Source organism: Stenella coeruleoalba, assembly GCF_951394435.1.
Source record: "Stenella coeruleoalba genome assembly, chromosome: 16".
NCBI lineage: Eukaryota > Metazoa > Chordata > Mammalia > Artiodactyla > Delphinidae > Stenella > Stenella coeruleoalba.
The window spans coordinates 37962409-37986071 of NC_137162.1; the positions used below are offsets into that span (position 1 = coordinate 37962409).

The 23663-nt window shown below is 39.3% G+C and overlaps 2 protein-coding genes across 5 annotated transcripts in view; one reads left to right on the forward strand and one right to left on the reverse strand.

Moving 5' to 3' along the window:
• ATAD1 (ATPase family AAA domain containing 1) overlaps positions 1-6462 on the forward strand; it is a 55195-nt gene extending 48733 nt beyond the window's left edge. The window contains exons 9-10 of the mRNA XM_079900373.1: positions 2757-2890; positions 4752-6462. Coding sequence (XP_079756499.1) covers positions 2757-2890; positions 4752-4872 — 255 coding nt within the window. The 3' untranslated portion in view covers positions 4873-6462. The remainder of the gene's footprint in view (positions 1-2756; positions 2891-4751) is intronic.
• An 8438-nt stretch (positions 6463-14900) lies between these two features.
• The window catches only part of PAPSS2 (3'-phosphoadenosine 5'-phosphosulfate synthase 2), a 79670-nt gene continuing 70907 nt past the window's right edge, over positions 14901-23663 (reverse strand). For 2 of the 4 annotated variants that reach the window (XM_079900372.1, XM_079900371.1), the window contains exons 9-12: positions 20407-20542; positions 18878-19146; positions 17573-17802; positions 14904-16765 (exon numbers count right to left, since the gene is read on the reverse strand). In XM_079900372.1, coding sequence (XP_079756498.1) covers positions 16624-16765; positions 17573-17802; positions 18878-19146; positions 20407-20542 — 777 coding nt within the window. In that variant the 3' untranslated portion in view covers positions 14904-16623. Of the gene's footprint in view, positions 16766-17572; positions 17803-18877; positions 19147-20406; positions 20543-21703; positions 21758-23663 lie in introns of all 4 variants that reach the window. The other 2 variants (XM_079900369.1, XM_079900370.1) reach the window with 2 other exon arrangements.

The following is a 23663-nucleotide window of genomic DNA, read 5'->3' on the forward strand; positions in this document are numbered from 1 at the left end:
CATTGTTTTATTTAATCCTCAATTCATCTAAGCAGTACATATTAGTACTCTTTTACACGTCTCTGGATACTGAAATCCAAAGAAGTTATATAATGAGTTACCCAGGTTTACATAGCAAAGTAGTGATGGAGCCTTTCTCTTAACCATTATGGAATGCTATCTCTGTTTACTAATCTTTCTCCCCCAATGACTGGAATTTTCTATTTATTCTTTTCTTATACTTGTTTTGTTCATCTTTGTGACTTTATCACCCTGTCATGCACAAGATTTGTGAGTGATTAGAACATAGTGTGGCCCAACAAAAGAGAAGGCAAAGGGTAGGGTAGAGGCGTTGATTTTTTGAGGGAGGAGGACTAATTTTTAACATCTCGGAGAATAATTTGGAAGGTCTTTTATTTTAGACATACACACAAATAACTTTAAATCTAGCACCTGGATTTAAAAGGTGATCTTAATATATATATATTTTTTGTGGTACGCGGGCCTCTCACTGTTGTGGCCTCTCCCATTGCGGAGCACAGGCTCCGGACACGCAGGCTCAGCGGCCATGGCTCACGGGCCCAGCCGCTCTGCGGCATGTGGGATCTTCCCGGACCGGGGCACGAACCCGTGTCCCCTGCATCGGCAGGCGGACTCTCAACCACTGCGCCACCAGGGAAGCCTGATCTTAATATATTTTGTTTCATGTCGACCCCTCCCCCGCTCCCTCACCCCACACCATCATTGGTATCCTGCTGTGGAGAACTCTCAGCACTATCCTGAAGTTCGTTGTGTGTATCAGTTCCATAAATGTGTGTGGATAGATACATAATACAGGTACAAGTGTAGGTTATTTTTTCTCTTTCACTGTTACAAACTATAGAGAAAGTGAGTTTCTGAGGCACACAAAAAAGTTTACAAAGAGAATAGAAAAGTCTGACTGTAATCAGACTTAAGGCTTCTTGAAGTATGACAAGATACAGTGAGCAAAGTGCAAGAACACGTCACAGGGAAAACATTTGCAACCCTATAACCAACAAAGGAGTGATACCAGATTATACAGAATGCCTGTAATCAGTTGGTTAGCTTTTATGTTTGTACATTAGATCACAGATTCTAACTATAACTAGCCCTAGGAACTTATCGTCTTATATGCCCAGTATTGTTGTTACAAATCTCCCAGTATTGTTGTGGGTTTGTCCATTTGTTATATTTTTCTGGTGAATTATTTTTTATCATTATGTAATGATTTCTGTTTGTGTTTGTGGTGATTACTGATAAATTTGCATTTGTTCTTTTTTATTTTAGTGCTTTCCATGTATTATGCTTTTTTTTCCCTCCCTGGACTCCCCCCACCCACCCCCTGCCCACACCTTCCCCTTTCCCCCTCCAGTTCCCCTACCTCCCCACCCGTCCTTCGTTCTTTAGTGTTGCTCTTGTGTTCTTCATTCCTTTTTCCCTCTTCCTCTAGTCATTTGGAAGTTACACATTCTCTTTTAGTGCTACTTAGTTCTTAGTCCCCAAATTTAGTGCTACCCCAAATTTAGTGCTACTTAGCTACTTAGTCCCCAAATTAAATGATTATTATTACTGTTTTTATATATTAAAGCTTAGATTTATCTGTATGTAGTTTACCATTTTCCTTGCCTGTTCCACACCTACCTTCTGGGTGCAGTTTTCTTTTTATCAAAGAATATGTGATTTCTCTTTATTTAATCTCCACATTTAGGACTGAGAACACTGTCATGTGAGGTCACAGTTGCAGAGTTAACAGTAGATCCCATGTTGTCTTACCTCCAAGTCTCTTGTCCTTGTGTAGAGTTACACCGGGGTCTTCCATAAAGACAAATGGGAATTTAGTAACAAATGAAGACGGCATTTCCAGTCAACTTGGGGAAAATAAATGTTAAGACAAACGGTTAGCTATATGGGGGAAAAAATACAGCTGGATCTTTACTGCATTGTGTTCAAACCCTGGCTCTGGCAATGGTGTGACCTTGGGCAACTTATTTAACCTCTGCAGGTTTTACTATTCTCTGTAAACGAAAATGAGAATACTTCCCTGTCAGGATTAAATGAGAATACTCCATGAAAAGTACTTAATACAGCAAATGATATATAAGAATCATTTAATACATGGTAGTTACTATAATTAATTTCTTTCTTTCTCATTTTCTCTTCTTAAGCTACATATCAGCTTTTAACTATCCCAAGTCTGTTATGTACCCAGGAGGATCACTTAATTGGCTTGATTGTATAAGCTTAGGTTGGGGAGCAAAACCATAGGTGCTGAATTAGTGTTGAGGTAGTAGAATATCAAAGCAGTACAGTTAAAATGAGGGTTAGAATATTTTAGTAGAATATGATTTTTGTAATATCATAATATTACAAAAATCAGGTCTCAGGACTTAATGATCCAGGCTATTTGCCAAGTATGTTGACTATATTATAAAGAAGTGTCAAAGTGGGACCTTCCTAAGAGGCACCAAAGTCAATCCAGCAATATTCGAATGCCTATTATTCCCCATCACTCTGTGATATATCTAGTAAGACTTATTTATGTTTTGGTCATAATGACAATTACTGAAAATTAGATTTCAAATTTTAAGCTTTTATGGTTAAAAAAAGAAAACTTCTAGAGACTGAAAATACTATCTATTGATTCTCCTCCCATGCTGTTCCAATATGCTTAACTTTCTTTAATTCTAAGAGTGTTTGGATATATCTTTTGCAGTATATTTTACATTTTTTTAAAGCATATTTTATATTTGTTTAAGGTGGATAGGCATGTGGACCTGCTGGAAGTTGCCCAGGAAACTGATGGGTTTTCAGGAAGTGACCTAAAGGAGATGTGTCGAGATGCTGCCCTCCTCTGTGTCAGGGAATATGTTAATTCTACATCAGAAGAAAGGTATGTGTATTTAGAGTTGATCTCTTAATATTTGTCAAACCCTTTTAGAGCTTTTGGGATAGTTCCTTTTATTTTGCTTTATAATACCAACTCTGCTTATGGAATAAAAAGGTAAATTGGAATTTAAAATTCCCCTAACGTTATTTATTGCCTTTTTTCTGAAGGAGAATTCTGGAAATGAATTTGCAAGGGAGGGTGGTTTTGGGAAGCATCTGAAATGAAGAGCAAGAAGTAAAAGCTGAATTTCTACTGGAAATCCATGAGCAGGGTTACAGAAAGCTGACAAACTTAAGCTTACCCATCTCTACCAGGAAAACAGCTGCTCTGGTGTCCCTGGATTGCTTTTGTATTTTAAATTTCTACATTATGGAAATGAGTGCCTTGCTTCCAGAAATTTCACATTTATGGGGACGTTGCTGTGGACTAGACTTCAACTTGTTAATAATGTATTTACTAAAAAAGAAGTCATTTGTCACTACAGCAAACTTGAAAGCAGTTTCAAAGTATCTTGAGCTTGAGAAACCAGTCTTGTACCAGTTGTATTAGTGAACTGGAATATGGAATAATGCAGCTCTGATGAACAAAATCCTGTGTTTCCCATAAGGCCACTTGCCCTGAACCAGTATAACCCTGCATTTCTAAGCCCCTGTTCAAAATATCAACCTTCTAACGTGACTCTTAGCAAACCAGTGTACTTTGGGGGCTTGTGTCGAATGAATTCTGTACCTGTACAGAATTGCCCCATTGTTTCTTAGTCTCCCTTCTTCATCTTCTGAGGCTTTCATTCCAAGTGACCTGGATTTGCCTGTCTTACTTATGTGTTTAATTACATTGTATTGCCTAGCAAGCTTTGCCAAAAAAGGTTTCTCTTGGTATAGAAAGGTTTGCATGAAAGCTACCCTGTTAACCTGGAGCTGTGCCTGCACTGGTTCTGGGCCTATCTTTAGTGTACCCTTGGGCCCCTTCGTGGGGAGGGTCACTCCATTTATTTGTTGCCAGATTAATCCAGCTACTCTAGCACTAAAATTAGGAATACTTTTGACCTCTGTAGCCAAGAATCTATCTTCTGAAGATTTTTATTCTTGTATATGTTAAGAGGAGAAAAAAAAACCCTATGAATAAATTTTACTTAAATAATTTTAATGAAAATTCTGTTTTTCTGCTGTCCTTAAAACCCTGAAAATGTTATATTTCAATGCAAAAAGTCTGGGTAATGGACTTAGGTTATCATAACTTTTTCCCTGAATTATTTTTCCTGAGTGTCTATAAGTTACAAAGGAGACATTATATATTGGATCATATTTTTCTCCTTATTGAAGTGGGGAGGACTTAGAGTAGTTGGTTTTTATTAGTAGGAATGAATTTTATTTTGTTTATTAAAAGCTAAACACATGCATGATAAGATAAGATAAACACAAGCTAAAAGCTAAACACATGCATGATAAGATAAGATAAACAATAATAATAGTTTATTAAAAGCTAAACACATGCTACTTTTTAATTCCAGTTTTAATGGGAAAGCTTTTGAATCCTTGATTAAAATTATAATCCATTCAGATCAACTTTCACACCTTTATATTCTTAGTGTGAAGTATTTGATTTTAGTTACCAAGCTATAATGTTTATAGCCAGCCATTTTAGCTTCCTACCTCTTGCTGGTAAGTGCTTTTTAAAAATCTCTTAAGACATTTATATGCATAGATTAATTCCTTGGAAGAATTCACGTGAAGCTGTAAATTGTGGTTGTCTTTGGGGTCTTGGATGGGTAAGAGACTGCATTTTTTAGTCTTGGTAAAATATTTTAGGGAGATGTATTCTAAAATTATTTGAATATTTGGTGGTTCTTTTTTTTGCATTTTAGCCATGATGAAGATGAAATTCGACCTGTGCAACAACAGGACCTGCATCGGGCAATTGAAAAGATGAAGAAATCAAAGGATGCAGCATTTCAGAATGTTTTAACTCACGTTTGTTTAGATTGAGAGTAAAGATAATTTGTACAGTTCAATGTGATCCAGTTTGGTGTGCCCTCTTACCATTAGTGGAAATAGAACAGAAGGAGGAGTGTTCTTTAAACAGTGAGGGAGTTATATGTTCATGACACTGGTTTTATACTCTGAATTCTAAGTTATTGAGATATAGTTGTTATATAAATGGTATTACTACTTGTGGAAAATCATGAGGAGGAACAATTTAATTAGCCTGAGTGTGGGTGCTTGTGTTTGACCTCTTTAGCCATATGTTACAGCCTTATAGCATCTAAGCTGGTCTTAAAGTAACAAATGATTTACTGAGTCATTAGTGAGAATTGGGGACATGGCTAAGTGCTGGTTTCTAGATATGTGAGTGTGTGTGTGTGTGTGTGTGTGTGTGTGCGCGCGTGCGTGCATGTGTGTATATTAAATGTATATATTCACACATTTTATATTGACATTCTGTAAATAGGTTTGAATACAGAAACTTTTTTTTACTCCAACTACTGAATCAAAAAGTACCAAATAGCATATCACAAAACTAAGGTTAATGGTTGTGTCTAAAAGGTACAGTGATTCAGCCATTTCTAGTTGTCACTTGTTTCAGTTGTTGTTTGTGTTTTTTTGTGTTTCTGAGGTGTTTCTGTGCAGTTGAATAGTTGGAGTTGCCGCATCAGAGACTTAGATGTGGCTCAGTTATGGTTGTCAGGGTAGTGAGACAAAAGACTTGCTCAGTGATCAGCACTGAGTGCTTGTCAGCCACTTGGGTGATCAGAACTGACTTCATCTCCTTCTGCAAGCACACTGAGTAGAGACATTTTTTTAACTGATACATGTGAAGGTGGACTGAAAGCCTTTCAAAAGAATGGCTTTGAAAAACCTCAGTGCCATTCAGTACATGTATGTGACTTTCCTTTCTTCATTTAATGTAACAGTTCTGTTGTAACCATGGTTTATTAGTAGTATTTTAAAATTATATGTTCTTTAATTATGGTCACATATAATTTGGTCATCAAAAATGAAATGATAGTTTAAAACAACTAGCTGTTACTAAATGTGCTAAAAATACCCATTTTGTAATTTAAATTTTTTTTCTTCGCATATTATAAATTATGCCCTACTTAGTACAGATATGCACAGCAGAATCCCCATATTGTATCTGTAGTCATTTGATGCTGTGTGCACAAAATATGACACTTTTTTTTGTCCAAAATTTCATTAACCAGAATTCTGTTATAGGCACTTAAACACACAGCATGAGGAAAATGGCACAATATGATCTTGAGGTACCTTCTGAATTTTTGTTTTTATTGTATTTCTTTGAAAATTCTCAATCTTAATTCATGAGCTACTGGATTAATTTCTTTGATATTAAGTCTCTCACTAGAACCCATTGGATAGTTTGTTCTTCATTTGTTCTTTGAATGGTGGGTGGGGTAGAGGTTCAAGTTTTGAAAAATTGTGAAGATGATTGAAAAATTGAATGCAAAACATAAGATACCAAAAATAAAATATTTCATCTCCATTTTTAATAACTATATTATACTATTATTTTATAAATATGTAATAAAGAGGTCCCTCTTAATTGAGTTTTCTCTACTTACTCCTTTGTCTTCTTCAGTTATGTAAAATTTTCTGGGGTTGTTTTGGTTTATAAAACTTGCCCTTGGACTGTTTTCATCTTGCTGTGTAACTTTTATAGCATACATTCTAGTATATAACCATTATTTTGTTTTAGCATGAACTTCAGTAGTCATTTAATTTTAATCTGATGGTAATACTGATCAAAAATAGGAGTGACATATCTCTCTTCGTGTCCTTTCTTTTTATCTTCTTTTAAATTCAGAATATCCAATAGTAGTAGTTAAATTTATCATAGTTTGAATAATCAAATGAAGTTAGAGAAATAAACGAAAGCCAACAACACATGACTCATCTAGGCATCTTAATATCTTAAAGTAATTGAGGAAACTTTATGATTTTAAGGAACATTTAGTGTTATATATCCTTTGCTGTAGACATGTTTGATGTAAGCTTTTGGCATGCATTGGATTCTAGGTTCTAAGGTATTTCATTTTGGCTAACAGTTAAAAGTACTGGATCTAGAGTTAGACTGCCTGAGTTTAAATCCAGGCTCCCTATTAATTAACTGTGTATACGTGGACTAGACACTTAATGAGTAACTTAATGAGACTCAGTTCCTCATTTATAAAATGGAGTGACAGTGGCACTCATCTTATAGGGTGTGTAATGAGATGATGTATGTAAGGCACGTAGCATAGTGCCTTCCATAGTACTGTTCAGATGTTTGCTATCACATTATTTTATCGCTTTTACACACTGTTGTACACATCTGTTTGACCAGGCTCAATTTTTAAGTATTCTTCATGCTTAAACTATTTCCATGATCCCTAGATCTCTACTCTAGGGATTGAGATGAAATGATCACCTGTGATGTTTCTCTAAAAGCCTCATTGTTGGAAGACATCTGGTAAGTCTGATGTGTTTCAAACTATTCCTTGGCCTTTTAAAATAGAGTTTAGAAACTCAATATTTGAATCAATTCAGTATCCCCTTTCCAATTTATCTCCTTTCTCATTCAACCCTGCACCTGCAGGGTGATGCAGAACTCACCATGTTATCAATAGCTGGATTGGAGTAATCTAAATATTCTATATGACCACAATAATCTAATATTACTTAGTAGCTATAACTTGAAGGTTTGGAGTCGAGGATGTCTCAAGCTTTGAGTGTGCCTGAATAAAAATGGTAGGAATTCCGTTGGTAGGAATTTTTCTTTTTTAAACTAGAATTGTTTTATTTGTGGACAGAGGTTACAGCTTCTTCTGGAAAAAGGAAATGAATTCGATGATGTATATTTTATAATTCTCTTTTTAGCTTCTCTTAAGGTCAGAATATTGAATAGAATTCTGATATGCTAAGCATATATCCTGCATGGCTAAAATCCCAGCACCAACTGGAAGCCTCAAATAAAGCCATAGAATCATTCCATTTAGAGCTGACAGAATATTTAGAGAGCCTTCATTACTGAAATTGTTATAAATTTAGTTATCAAAGATAGAGTTCCCTAATCGTCTCAGAAGTTACAGCTCGCGCTCTCTCTCTCTCTTTTTTTAATTGAAGTATAGTTGATTTGCAATGTTCTGTTAGTTTCAGGTGAACAGCAAAGTGACTCAGATATGTGTGTGTATATATAAATATATATAAATCTTTTTTATATATTTATGTATTTTATATATATATATAATCTTTTTCAGATTCTTTTCCATTATAGGTTATTATAAGATTTTGAATATAGTTCCCTGTGCTATACAGTAGGTTCTTTTTTTTTTAACATCTTTATTGGAGTGTAATTGCTTTACAGTGGTGTGTTAGTTTCTGCTTTATAACAAAGTAAATCAGCTATACATATACATATATCCCCATATCTCCTCCCTCTTGCGTCTCCCTCCCACCCTCCCTATCCCACCCCTCTAGGTGGTCACAAAACACCGAGCTGATCTCCCTGTGCTATGTGGCTGCTTCCCATTAGCTATCTATTTTACATTTGGTAGTGTATAAGTCCATGCACTCTCTCACTTTGTCCCATCTTACCCTTCCCCCTCCCTGTGTCCTCAAGTCCATTCTCTACATCTGTGTCTTTATTCCTGTCCTGCCCCTAGGTTCTTCATAACCTTTTTTTAATTTGTTTTTTAGATTCCATATATATGTGTTAGCGTACGGTATTTATTTTTCTCTTTCTGACTTATTTCACTCTGTATGACAGACTCTAGGTCCATCCACCTCACTACAAATAACTCAATTTCGTTTCTTTTTATGGCTGTGTAATATTCCATTACAGTAGGTTCTTGTTTATCTATTTTATATATAGTGTGTATATGTTAATCTCAAACTCCTGATTTATCCCTCCCCCCACCCTTTCCCCTTTGGTAACTGTAAGTTTGTTTTCTCTGTCTGTGCGTGTTTCTGTTTCGTAAATAAGTTCATTTGTATCATTTGTTTTTTTAGATTCTACAAAGAAGTGATATATTTGTCTTTCTCTGTCTGACTTCACTTAATATGACAATCTCTCAGTCCATCCATGTTGTCAAAAGTTACAGCTCTAGGGCTTCCCTGGTGGCGCAGTGGTTGAGAGTCTGCCTGCTGATGCAGGGGACACGGGTTCGTGCCCTGGTCCGGGAAGATCCCACATGCCGCGGAGCGGCTAGGCCCGTGAGCCATGGCCACTGAGCCTGCGCGTCTGGAGCCTGTGCTCCGCAATGGGAGAGGCCTCAACAGTGAGAGGTCCGCGTACCGCAAACTGTCCAGGTCATCATGTTCATGAAATTGTATTGAGGAAAAGATGTAAGGGTATACACATTGTTTTATTGTGCTTCACAAATAGTGCTTTTTTTTTTTTTTTAAACAAATTGAAGGTTTGTGGCAACCCTGCATTGTCAGATGATGGTTACCATTTTTAGCAACAAAGTATTTTTTAAGGTATGTACATTGTTTTTTTAGACATAATGCTGTTATATACTCAATAGACTACACTACAGTGTAAACATAACTTCTGTGTGTACTGGGAAACCAAAAAATTGGTGTGACTTGCTCTACTGAGAGATTTGCTTTATTGCAGTGGTCTGGAACCAAACCCACAATATCTCCAAGGTATGCCTGCATAGCACAGATGCCAAAAGCAAATGAGATCAAACCTAAAAAAAACCATTTAGCATGTGAGTAAAAATAAAACCTCCTTCGTTAACACTGGTGTGAATTTTACACTGTTAATACTAACACCGCATAAGGGTCTCATTACCAAAACACTGAACTGGGAGTATATTTTTGTGATTGGCTAATATTTACTGTTATAAATCTGCTTGAGAACAATTTTAGATAAAAGCTTGTTTGCTTTGAGATACAGTTTCCGTGAATGTTAGTGCTGCTGTGGAATGCATTAAGGACACAGGTTTGTGAATCATGACAGCTCAGTTTTAAAACTAGAGCCAAACATTGAAATAATTACCGACATGCAAGATTTGGAGCTGAGAATAGAACACAGTGGAGTATGCCTCACTGTCTTGAAGATGCATAGCTTCCAGAAATTCTAAGAATGACCAAGATACTCAAACAGGGAATGGTAATATATCATCCAGTAAATAAAGTCCTTTGCAGACATGTCTGAGGGAGATGAGCATTGTCTCCCGGGCCACAGTCATAGCCTTGTGAAGAGTACCAGTTAGGGTTCCATCGCAGGCAATCAACTCTAGCTGACCTAAGCAATAAAGGATTTATTTGAAGGATATGAGGAGCTCTTAAGATCAGAGGGAAGCTGAAGAACTGGACTCAGGTTAGGAACTCTGAAAGCTCCAGAAGTTTTTTTAACAGGAATTGCTTAAGAATCTTGCTTTCATTCCTCTACTGGATTAAATGAACTCCAGATGTTTAAATTGCCCCATTCAAGATTCAAAATCCTGGAAGTGTGCAAAGCCAGGTCAAAAATCACCTCCTGGCGGTTCTGGAGCTTTGAGAGAATGACCCTTCAGGAACTCCTTTGGCTTAAATGGTTTGACAGCAAAAGTACACTTGACCCTTGAATGACACAGGTTTGAACTGCATTGGTCCACTTACCCTCAGACTTTTTTCAGTAGTAAATACCACGGTACTACACAGTCTGTGGTTGGTTGAATCTGCAGGTTCAGAACCACGGATACAGGGAACTGTGGATACGGAGGGCCGACTATAAGTTATTCGGGGATTTTTGACTGTGAAGAGAGTCGGCACCCCTAACCCCTCCGTTGTTCAAGGGCCAAGCGTATCTGGATTTACTGGTCAACTGCAAGAGGAGAGTGGGGTTTCATCCAAAGAAAACTGAGTATTGTGGAGAATTTGGCTAGACAAGAAAGTGGTAAATGACCAGCTGGTCACACGAGGCTAGTACTGCCAAGGGCAGTATTATGACTCCGGTGGGCATGCTGGACATATGAGCAATGTACATTACAGTTTGTGTGGACAGGCCTTTAGGGAATGTTTGGTCCAATCCCGTAAGCTTTACCACTTGATGATGGATTGCTACTTGGCATGCCCAACTCTGCAGCCAGGTGATCACTTTTTAACTTGTAATTTATGTTGTTACAGATAGTAGGTGTAAAACAGAACAGTGGAGACTGAAGTATAACATGGGTTTTTGTTTTATTTCCAGAAAGTACAAGCCCATTCCTCTGATAGGCAGTTAGCGTGAAGGGCTGATCATTGCCATTTCTCTTAGAGAAGAGTTAGGCTGAGTCTGGGCTGTAGCTTTAACAAGATTGAGTAGACCAGGCTTAGCCCAACCCCTACCCTCTCAGGCAGTTGCCTTTTGATCTTGGCAGTATTTGAGCTGGGAGGGGTTTGGGTGCAGGTTCAGATGTTTGTGGTTCTTCTCTATATTCAGTTCTGACAGGGTTCTGGCATCCAGTCACCATGAGAATGCACAAGACTTTGAGCCCCTCTTCTGCCATTTTCTCTGAAAAATCCAGGGAAGAGGACTTGTCGAGCCTAGCAGTTTGTTTTTAAATGTGTTTCCAGATTTCAATCACTATTGTCTTGAGTGTTGGCTGAATTCTCCACATGCCTGCAAAGTCTCTCCGTTCAAGGGAGGCCTGCTCTTCCACACACTATCCATTCTCAGGAGTCTACCCTGGTATAAAAAAAAGTACCAAGGCTCTCTGCTCATTTCAGAAGGGCTTATTTCTGCCTGGAAGTCAGTTAATGAAAAAGTCCTTGCATCTACTGTTCTTTGCTTGTCTCCCGGAAAAATATTATTTTTGTCTGGCCTTTTCTTGTTACTATATGGAAGTGAAAGTCTTTTGCATCCTTCTACGTTCTAGCAGAAGAAATTGTGCAGGGATTTATTATAAGTCACGTAAAGTTCATTTTCAGCTTTATAAGTTTCAGTCCCAGTTGTGGAACTCTATGTTAGAGAGTGCGCTAGAGAGCGCATGCACAGTGTAGCCTTGGGCAAAATCTCTTTACTTTCGTGGGCATCTGTTCCCTTATCTGTAAATAGAAATCATAATGTGTACCTTCTTTTATTGTTTTAAGAAACATGAAAATGCCTTGGAAACTAGCAAGTGAACATGTCTGCAGGTCATCACGTCCTTAGAGTCGTCATCTCACATTTTTGGGCTTCCATTTCCTTATCTGTGCAATAATGGAAATGCTGAAATAGACGTGCTTTAAGTTCCCATCCCAGTTTTCACTAAACAGCACACTGATGCAACAGTGGCCGTGTTGATAGACATTTTGGGGCCTTAGCAATACTGACCTGATCATCAGGACTTCTAAACTGGGTGACTTTCTTAGCTACTGATGGGTGTCAGCCTTGGTAAATGGACTTGTTTTTGTTTTCTTTAAATTGGAGTCTTCAAGAATGGAGCCTTTTTTTTTTTTTTTTTTTTGGTGCATTGGGTCTTCATTGCTGCGCACAGGCTTTCTCTGGTTGCGGCAAGTGGAGGCTACTCTTCGTTGCGGTGCGCAGCCTTCTCAATGTGGAGGCTTCTCTTGTGGAGTACGGGCTCTAGGCACGCGGGCTTCAGTGGTTGCAGCACAGGGGCTCAGTAGTTGCAGAGCATGGGATTCAGTAGTTGCGGCACGTGGGCTTAATAGTTGCATCACATGGGCTCTAGAGCGCAGGCTCAGTAGTTGTGGCGCACAGGCTTAGTTGCTTCGTGGCATGTGGGATCTTCCCAGACCAGGGGTTGAACCCATGTCCCCTGCATTGGCAGGCGGATTCTTAATCACTGTGACCCCAGGGAAGTCCCTGGACTTGTTTTAATAGGCATAAGTTATGAAACATGCCATTAGGTAAAGTCATAGACACTTCCAGGTACTTGGTGTTTTTGTTTATTAAATGTGTTTCTTGGGCTCTTTTGAAGCTGTAAGCTTTTTCATTGGTTTACTTTGAATGTCCAAAGATCTGCTACTTTATATAATTTTTTTTATAATTTGAAGATAGGATTGGGGTACAACCTCCTTAGTGGTTGATGGAATTAATTTCTTCCATAAACGGAGGTTCTTCTTGGTGAATACATTTATAGACGCCAGTCTTTTAACTAGTTTAAAAGACCAGATCAATATTGGAGTTGTTTACATGGAAGTAGGCCATTATTTTTTAAAGCTGTGCTGAGCTGAAGTTTACCTTTGAACTATTTATGGAAAACAGGCTTATGCAATAAATATAATCAAGATTTTTCTTTACCCATAAGTGTGTTTAATACATTACAGTAAGAGCTTTCACAAACATTTTAGTAAAATAGGTGCAGAGCAGGTCTGAGTTTCTGAAACAAGCCAACCCTATTTAAGAACTTTACCAAAATAAAGTATGTATTATTGCTGCCAACAATTACATGTTATGACATTTAAAAAGCTGTGCCCCTCTGTTTGTCGCTTATGTATTTGAAGGTAATAAAACTGTATTACTTTTTAAAACATTCTATAATTTAGATTTCTTACTGATTGAGACTGGTCTTTCCTGCAGTTAATCCAAATGAGGAAATCTATGGAAAAGCTAATGGCTTGGCGGGTAGGGGAGGTTACTTCCGTTACTAAAGATAAGCCATTGAAGAACTACAAGACTTACCTACGAAAGGCTTGTTTCTCAGTTTGTCAAGAGTTCTTTGCGTCATCACTCTTTCCTAGCCCCGTAAAAAAGTATTTTATTTTGTCTAGGTTTTTATCAGACTAAAATGTCCAAGCTCATCATTGATCCATTTATTTTCGGTAATAATTTCAATAGAATTACAATATAAGCAAAAACAATAGGCACCCTTGGAGTATTAGTGAATTGCTTGTATACATCACTTTAATCATTTGGTGAATATGTATGATGAGTGGCCCAATAATAGCTAATATTGACCAAAGAATTAAATGAATGCTAGGGAGAAGAAAAAAATTAGTGGTTATTCTTTAAATATCTATATAGTTAATTCTTGATAATTTGTGCATTATTGGTAGTGGGATAGACATAAATAATAGAAACCTGTATCATTCAAAATCTCAAAGGCAAAAGCTGCACTGTGTTCTCTCAAACCTTTACACATTGTTGATTGCTCTGGTGCTCATCTAATTTCCTGATTACTTACCCATCAGGAAAGTATATTCAAGATCCATGCTAGACCTAAAAGTCAGGTTAATAGGAGGAAGATGAGGAAAAAACAAAGATGAACTTGCTGTTCTCAAATCACTAAGATTTGTTTCTTCTTGCAGGGAAGATGGATTGGAAAGGAATCTTGTGGCCTGATATAAATGCTGATAGATTTGTAAGTCCACCGTTATCTGAATGAATGATTTACATATGCCCTTCGCACTGCCCTGCACTCCCTCAGCACCACTTACATCTTTATCTACTTACACATTCCCTGCTCTACTTTGTCCAGGTGCCAGCAAGTAAGGATCTGGGGAGAAAGAGGAAGCGGTAACAAGTGGCACCTTTGAGCTGGCTGTCACACCAGTTTTGTTTGGAGTGAGGACAGGAACAAAACCTTGCATGAAGCCTTCAGGACAGAAGAGAGGCAGGGACTGAAGGAGGGAAAAAGCCCCAAAGCTGCAGGCCTGTCTGAAGGCCACTGAAAGTGTGGGTGGAAACAGGTATCCTTTCTGCATACACCAGTAGCAACTGCTGAGGTGAGTGGAGGTGTGGAAGAAGCACAACTGCTTCTAACCGTGCTGGTGAAACTCTATGGAGGCACTTTGAAGAAAAGGGAACAATAAGTTAGGAAAAATTTTTAAAGTTTGTCAGATCCCAGTGCACAGAAATCCTGGGGTGAGGTCCCTGAGGAACTGTAGTGCTTGGCTGAAACCACGTGTCATTCACATGGAGAGCACAGTTTAAAAGATGACAGGAACAAGGGTAAACAGCCTCTTGATTATGGTCTGAAAGAGAGCTGCTGTTTCTCTCCAGTTATACAAAGTCACAAGGGCTTCAACCAACAGATGTCAATGCACACTTGATACGAGATGCAGAAAAGACTCAGCCTTCGTTTTGAGAAATTTATTAAAATAAGGACAAGCATCAGTTGTACATAGAAATAATCATTTGCACTAAGTGGTACTCAAGCAGAAGAGCAGTTTTAAATATATTAAAAAAAATCACAAAATACATTGGTTAAGGCACCTACATCTTGTCTCATGTTTTCAATAAATATGCTGTTTTTTAAAAAGGCAGTAGTGAGGACCTCTGATTAAAGAATACAGGCACTGTGCTATTAAAGATAGTCATACTTTGCTGTGGCCACTGTGATTTATTCTCAAAAGAACTTTCATTAGCTTGGTTTAGCATTTAAAAAAACAAAACTGAGTATGAAAAAAATCACAGTTTTCTCTTTCCAGTCTTAAGTCTCTTCCAGAGAGACCTATGTACAAAAGGTACTATTTCTTCATATATTCCTTAGTAACAAGGAATTATGCAGAAGGTGCAAGAGTGCCTCCCAGAAGGTAAAGCCATCAGAGGTTGAATGCTTCAGAACAGCATGAGTCTTTGGGAAAGTATTTTTTTCAACTGCAATAAAATCAGCTGCATTTAGAAAACTCCGAACTTTACAGCATCCAAGAAGTGCCCTCTGTTCAAGGAGTTTTGTTAAGCAGTTGAGGGAAACCAGGTCCAGCTCCTGTGTTGTACAGGGTAGACAAAGCAGCAGCCTGGGAGTCAAGTGGCCTGGGTGCTCATTCAGTGCCACCAGTACTTCCAAAATGCCAATTTGGCACTTTGTTACAGTGCTCATTAGTTCATGAAGCCTGTGCTTGTGCATCGTCTTAGTTTGATCACCTGTAAGATGAAAAGTTTGGAGCTTCCTGCGTTTTTGTCCGGTTCCAGCAGCTCGCTAGTCTGATGGTCTGAATTGTTTTTGGTCACAGCTGATGCCGCTGCAGGTAATAGGCGCAGCCTCTCCATAGACACAATGACCACAGCAAAGAGGAGAAAAATTAAATGTCCACAACATTGCCAGATTGTTTGAGGCCTGGGTGCAAATCTTTTCATCAAAGCCCTGTATGCTATTTAATTAAAAGACACCGTTTAACTGGAGTTACATTATTCACAGAAAACTATTAAGACTTCTTTTCTTATTAGATAATATAACTTCCGTGGCAGAACTAGGTTGCATAGATCTCTGAGATTAACTTCACATTTTCACACATTTGGTTTCTCCAGTCAGGTCATAGTTCAGCAACTAAGATACTGGGCAGTAAGGCTGGATACGGGCACGAGGGAAATACTAGCAAGAATCTTGACATGAGCCACTCCTCATTTGGGGTGAGATTTTCTAGGTTTTTTTTTTTTGTCAGCTGTATAGAAGGGGCTGCCCATCTCATTTCCTTTACTACTGGTATATGACATGGGAGAATGCAGGTTGGCAAGACTTAAGCTGGGAGACATGCTTTACTTTTTGGCAAGTAAACTAGACACATGGTCAAAGCTTTACGAAATCTGGGACCTACTGCTCAGATGCAGTAGAAAATACAACTAATTTCATTCTGAAATAATAATATTGCTTTTACCTGCTAAGGTTTGGTCTTCAGTTTTACTTTATATATATATATACACACACGTGTGTGTGTTTATATGTGTTGACTTTAAATTATAGAGAACATTTTTACGTCATTATAAAACATTAACTTTAAAGTCAGTCATTGAGAAGCAGTTGGATACAAAGCATCTAATCACAAAAATAGAAAAAGAAATCACAGAGCACTTCAGAAAGAAACTCTGGTGCTGAAGGGCATTTAGTTGTTCTTCTCCAGGGACCTGTAATAATCTATCAGGACTTTCCATGCTTTGGGGGCCATGAAGCCATCTGGGGGATTCTCTCCTTCCCGGGCCAGCTTCCTCATACGAGTTCCTGAGATGAAGTCAAACTCATTGTGCCTGTCAGAGGGTAGCAACAAAGAACTCAGCATAGGTAAATAACATCTACCTTGAAGATCCCAGGAGTAGGATGGGTTCTGAGACCACATTTTTTCTTTCTGTAAAATGCTGCATCTTCTAAAATAAGCAATTCACTAAATCTTCAGTAAAGGAACTGGCAGAAGAAAGGGAAATCATGGCAGCTACCCATTCAATACTGTGTACCTACTCAGTTCATGGGAGGCATCTTCTATTAGCTCTGCCTACTTATGTGTGCTCTGAGCGTGGTGCGTGCTCTATAAATGCTCATTGAAATCTTTTTCTGTGTTTACTTCCTTTCACATAATGTGCCAGGCACTCAGTGCATGCTCAAGGAATGTATGTTAAAAAAGAAATATTTATGGACCATCTACTGTATGCAAGGGGCTGTGCTACAACTTCAGGGGGCACGAAATGTGCAAGACCAGGTCTTAGCTTTCAAGGGACTCTCATTCCAATTAGGAGCATGTGGAGATGTACTGGGGAGCTCTCCAAAATTTTGCCTCATCATTCCAGCTGTACAGATGTTGATTTAAAGAATTTTCCTCTGGGGCTTCCCTGGTGGCGCAGTGGCTGAGAGTCCGCCTGCCGATGCAGGGGACGCGGGTTCGTGCCCCAGTCTGGGAAGATCCCACATGCCGCGGAGCGGCTGGGCCCATGAGCCATGGCCGCTGAGCCTACACGTCCGGAGCCTGTGCTCCGCAACGGGAGAGGCCACAACAGTGAGAGGCCCGCGTAACGCAAAAAAATTAAAAAATAAAAAATACGAATTTTCCTCTGAAAACCTACCTTGCTGGATCATAGAAGTCCATGGCTTTTTTGGCTTTGTTGTAGGCAGCCACTCGGAATGGAATGATTTCCACAGAGGTGAGGCCAGGGGCCATGGTCAAGACCTTGGCCCCATGAGTAGGTTCATACAGGTCTTTCTTGGTCTCAGGGTGGGGCATTCCTGCAGGGTCCCGGCCCACAATGTAGAAATTGGCCCCTGCAACCATCCGGGACCTGCAGTGCCATTGGACCTAGGAAACATCACATAAAGGACATGCTGGTCATCACTGGCCAATCCTGTGGGGTCCCTGTTTACGGAGACACCCCTTTATTCTGCTTTAAAAGTAATTCAGCGATGTGGGTCAACTAATAATTGCAAGGAAGTCAGTGAGGTGTTGACGACTCCTGCTCTTGTCATCTTTTTGGTTATATTGGGTAGGATATAGGAGCTTTAAAGATAAGAATCCTCCCTCTTAGACCATGAATTTATATTTCCTAATCTCTCCAGACTAACAGACCAGTGACACTCAGATCTTACTGTTCCACAGAACTATGTGGATTTTACTTTCCAGTTCCTCCCTATTCAAAATAAATCACAGTTTAAGGGAAATTACAAACTCCAATATCTCTTTACCATCTGACTGTCAGTAACAAGCAAATTAACCTTCATACGCAGACATTGATTACATTTCGACACAGCATTGGGATTTCAAAATAAGTTGCCCTCTTTAGAGCTCAGATAGAAATATAAAGGATGGGGAAGAGAGCCAGGGGCCTGGAACTTTGATCTGGTTGAAGAGAATTAATTCATTAAACTCAGTTTGGAGCATTCCAAAGGGTTGAGACCTTTTCAATTCATCATAGTTCCTGTAAACTTGTTGAAATCCACTACACTGGGGGTGCAGTGGGACAAAGAAAGTCTCTGTTTGATAGGCTCAGTGTGTTATGATGAAAGGGAGACATTAAGGTTTTAAAGACATCTTCTCCCTTCTAATATAGCTCACCGAGCATGGTGAATCACTTAAGAGTAACTGGAACAGCTGAAATACTGGGCTAGATACATCTTGCCCTGTAACCCAGGTAAGCTGTGTTAAACACCTCGTTCACATACCAGCTTCCACAGTCTCAAAGGCAGTGTGTGACAGGTTTGATTTGGTGTTTCTAGCATTTTCACAAATACTATATGGAAACATAATTAAGTTTGATAAAGTAAAGAGACCAGAAGATTTTAGAATCTGCTCATGAAGAAGAATCCCAGAAACTCACTGGCTCGTCTAAGTAAAATTAGATGCTGAGTCCCATAGCCCAGCCCAGGGAGCTGCTTACCTCTGTGGGGCCAGCATACAACATGGGAGATGGGAAGATGGCCACGATGGTGGATTTGGGATCTAGAACCTCCTCCTCGAGCACAGCTGTGTGCTGCTTCATCCGCCAGTCCAGGGGCACATCATCATCCTTGGTCCAGCCCCCCAGGGGGTGCAGCAGGAGGACCGGGTGCTTGTAGCCTCTCTCCAGGAGCCGGCGGCGGGTGTCCTGCATCAGCAGAGCATGGCCGTTGTGGACAGGATTGCGCAACTGGAACGCGAACACTGCGTCTGGGAAAGGAAAGCAGAAACAGCACGGTCAAAGACATGCACTGTCTGCAAGAACAGAAACGAAAAGGTGCAGCTGTGTCTATTGTTCAGTGAACTTGTTACATCCACTTGCTTTTAAGGACTGGCTGGAGAATCCACCTGGACCTTTAGGGGTGTTACTCGGAAGGTACCAACCAGTGCCAGACTGCTTAGACAGGAACAGGACACAAAGGTAGGAAGCCCTAAAGGGAGAGCCTGACTCAGAAATGAACATTTGTTGCCAGGACCTTTCCTACAAACCAAGGCTCAGGCAGGGGCCAGTATTAATCAGTCCTCTTGCACCCTGCTCCAGCCTCATTTCCCTGGGAAGTGAATATTGATAAGGAACGTTTTCTGGGGTCTGTGCAAAAGTTTAACAATTTAAAGATATAAAAATATTTCTCCTTCACTTTAGGGAAGTCTTCAGAACTACTCCAATTAGTGATGAACTCCTGAGAGCCTTAATTTTTCTTGTTATGAAATAATATATATCCATCAGAGAAAACTTAGAAAATACAGAAAAGCCCAAAATAGAATTTAAAAATCATCCATCATCCTATCATTACTTTTTCTCTCTCTTTTTCAAAATATGTGAAGTGAAAATCTTCCCTTCCCCTTGGTCCCGCTTTACCCCTAGAGGTAGCTGCTGCCATCTGCAGTTTGGTGCACATGCTGCCAGAGATTTCTGCTACACACAGAAGTAGGTTTGAGTTTTTAAAGCAATTATTACATTTTATTTTGTTTTCCAGAATTATTCTATACATACCGTTCTGCAGTTTGCTTTTTTTTTTTTTTTTTGCGGTACACGGGCCTCTCACTGTTGTGGCCTCTCCCGTTGCGGAGCACAGGCTCCGGACGCGCAGGCTCAGCGGCCATGGCTCACGGGCCTACCCACTCCGCGGCATGTGGGATCTTCCCGGACCGGGGCACGAACCCGTGTCCCCTGCATCGGCAGGCGGACTCTCAACCACTGCACCACCAGGGAAGCCCCAGTTTGCTTTTTTTACTTAATAGATATATTTTGGGTATCCTTCTGGGTCAGTGCATATTTTTAACTACTGCATAATATTGCAGTAGTTCAACTTTATAAGGTGTTTCCATATCAACAGACATATCAATAGAAGATGAAAAAAATTTTCAGCTTTTCAAAACTATAAACATGCTGTTTCCTGATAATCCTTAATTCTGTAAGCAGAGGAGGGTTAGGAGTATTAACAAATGCCGTAGAGCCAGGCTACATACCAGCATTCATTTGTTTACATTTCTGTTTGAGCTCCAGAGGTGTCAGGCGGTATTGGTCCAACCCATCATTCCACCGTATTCTCTCCAGCACCTGAAGGTCACCACCAACCAGCCAATCCCCACTTTCCATCACCATCTAGAAAGACCGTTATTAAAGTTGTTAGTGATTAATACTGTTTTCCATTTTATCTAAAATTTTTTCTTCTTCTGAACCAATCTTGGCTTACTTGAAGAACTGCCTTCAGTTCTTCAACATTTCAAGCACAGTATTTATCAAACTTGTTGGTCTCTCAAATCCTTTATTACTCTTAAAAATTATTGAGGACCTGCAAAGAGCTTTTGTTTATATTGGTTATATCTATAATTTTCTGTATTAGAAATTAAAACTTAATTCCCTTAAAAATATTTATTGACTTAAAGCTAACAATAAGTCTATTAAATATTAACATAAACATTTTGTTTTTTACTGAAAAATATTTTCCTAAAACATAAGAGAAAAATGGCATTGTTTTACATGTTTGCAAATCTCTTCATTATCTGACTTAATAGAAGGCAGCTGGATTCTCGTATCTACTTTTGCATTTATTCTGTGGCAATATGTTATTTTGGCTGAAATATGTAAAGAAAATTCAACTGCAGATAGGTAGTTGGAAAAGGGAAGAGTATCTGAATAGCCTTTTTCTATCATGTGGATATTCTTCTTTGATATAGAATATTAAATAACCTAATTTAAAAATCAGCAACTTTAACAGACATTTTTCCAAATAGGATGTACAAATGGCCAACCCAACAGGGATATGAAAAGATGTTCAACATCACTCATCACTGGAGAAATGCAACCTCACACCCATTAGGATGGCTACTGTCAAAAACAGAAAATAACAAGTGTGGACAAGGATGTGGAGAACCCCCTTGTGTACTGTTGGTGGGACTGTAAAATGGTGCAACAGTATGGAGTTTTTTCAAAAAATTAAAAATACAATTACCACATGATGCAGTAATCCAATTTCTGGGTATACATCCAAAAGAATTAAAAGCAACGTCTCACAGAGATTTGCACAACCATATTCATAGCAGCACCATTCACAATAGCTAAAAGGTGGAAGCAACCCAAATATCTATTGAAAGATGAATGGATGAACAATGAATGTGAATGGTATACATACAATGGAATATTATTCAGCCTTCACAACAAAGGAAATCCAGCCAGAGACTACAAGGGGGATGAAACTTGAAGACATTATGCTAAGTGAAAAAGCCATTCACAAAAAGATAAATACTGTATTTTTCCACTTACATGGGTATCTAAAGTAGTCAACTTCATAGAAAAAAGAATGGTTGATACCAGGGTCTGGGGAAGGGAAAGAGTTGTTGTTTAATAGGTATGGAGTTTCATATTTTCAAGATGAAAAAGTTTTGAAGATCTGTTTCACAACAATGTAAATATACTTAACACTACTGGATAGTGCACTTAAAAATGGATAAGATGGTAAATTTTATGTTACATGTTTTTTACCTAAATAAGTAAATAGATAGATGGTAGATAGATGATAGATGACAAGATTCATTTTTCACTGAGGTCACTATACATACTCTACTTTTCGATATCCAGTCTCAGTTGAAAAAGTGACTTCAGGGAAGGGTGGGTAAGGAACAGAACATGGAGACTTTTAGAAAGAACCATCTATACATTGTCCCACACTTTAGATGGCCCAACTCTGGCGTCTTCAATTGTGCCCCTTCTGTCAGGGCAAGGAAACCCTGGTGGGCAGGCCCACCTGAAGTCTGCATTTACTCTCCACCATGAGATATGTACCTGGGACATTCAGCCTGGGGTGCCCACAGGCAGACCCAGAGGGCCTCCACAGCACGGGGCAAGGCCAAGCATAGAAAGAGAAGGAAGGGTTGGCTGCAGGCCAAGAGCCAGCTGTCCACACACTACCATGTTCTGGTACAGAACCGAGAAGCCTAAATTTGAACCTGGCCTTCCAGATTGTGATCAAGGCATATTGCCAAAGTAGAAAGATAAAACATATTTAAGTTTATTAGTTAGATAAGTAACTTTTAAATATGGTATTGGGCTTCAGCTCATATTGTTACCCTGGGTTGCGCAAATATTAGGTGTGAACCTGGTGTGAAGAATGGTCAAAGTAATGAAAAAGAAAAGCCTGACAGTGTTTGATGAAAGGAGAGGGTTGGCACTTTCCTTGACAAGGATGGATGGAAGAGGCCCCAGGCCTGACAACACACATATGGGTAATGCATTGCCACATTGTCACATTGTGACATCTAACCATGGTTTTTATGTTGTACATCTGAAACTTATACATTGTTATGTGTTCATCTTATCTCAACCTGAGCAAAGGAAAACATGACAACCCTTTGTGTTTTCTATAAACTTAAATATGTTCCGTATGATGCTGCAGTGCCACAAGTCACGACTGAGAGCAGGTGTCTCTCCTCAGTCATTGAGACAAACATTACAGAACGTCTTACTTCTCAGTCAATCATAGTTGTGCAGTCATTCCCCTGATCAAATTCCATAACTGCCTTTTGCAGTGTCCAAGGAGTGTGGCCAGCCTGTAATGGCAGCAGAAAAGAGGGAGGCAAGAAAAGGGGAGAGAAAGCTGATTGATTTATGACACCAATTCAGAAGACATCAAGGTGGTGATGGTATACCCCTGGTTCAATTTCCTGTCATGGCCAGATGTTGGAGTTTACAATGACTTGCATTCCAGAGGTTTTCAGGGAATGGGAGGTTGGGCTAGAGCCAGGGTTCTCAACAGAGGGCGATTTTGCCTCTCCTGGCGACACCTGACAATATCTGAAGACAACTGTGACCATCACAACTGGAGTGGGGAAAGGTGTGTTATTGGCATCTAGTGATTAGAGGCCAGGAATGCTTCTCAGTATCCTACATTGCACAGGACAGCCCCCGAAACAAAGGAAACCCTGGGTAGAGAAAGGGTGATTTGCAAGGGATTTGCTTGCTTTTTCATGGACCCCCTTCTAAACTCTGTGCTCAGGAGAATCACTTAACAAGAATATTGTCAAATACCCATACCTAGACATTTACTTTCTCCTCATTGCTTAAACTGCAGATAAAATTTTGAAAGAGTTACCCCAGATCCCTGGGCATGCAGTAACTCATTCTGGGCACAAGGGGTCCACCCTATATTGTTCTATTGGCAAAGGCAATATTGAACCTGTTTCATTCACCATCCAGCCTAAAAATACATCTGGAAAACAATGCTGAA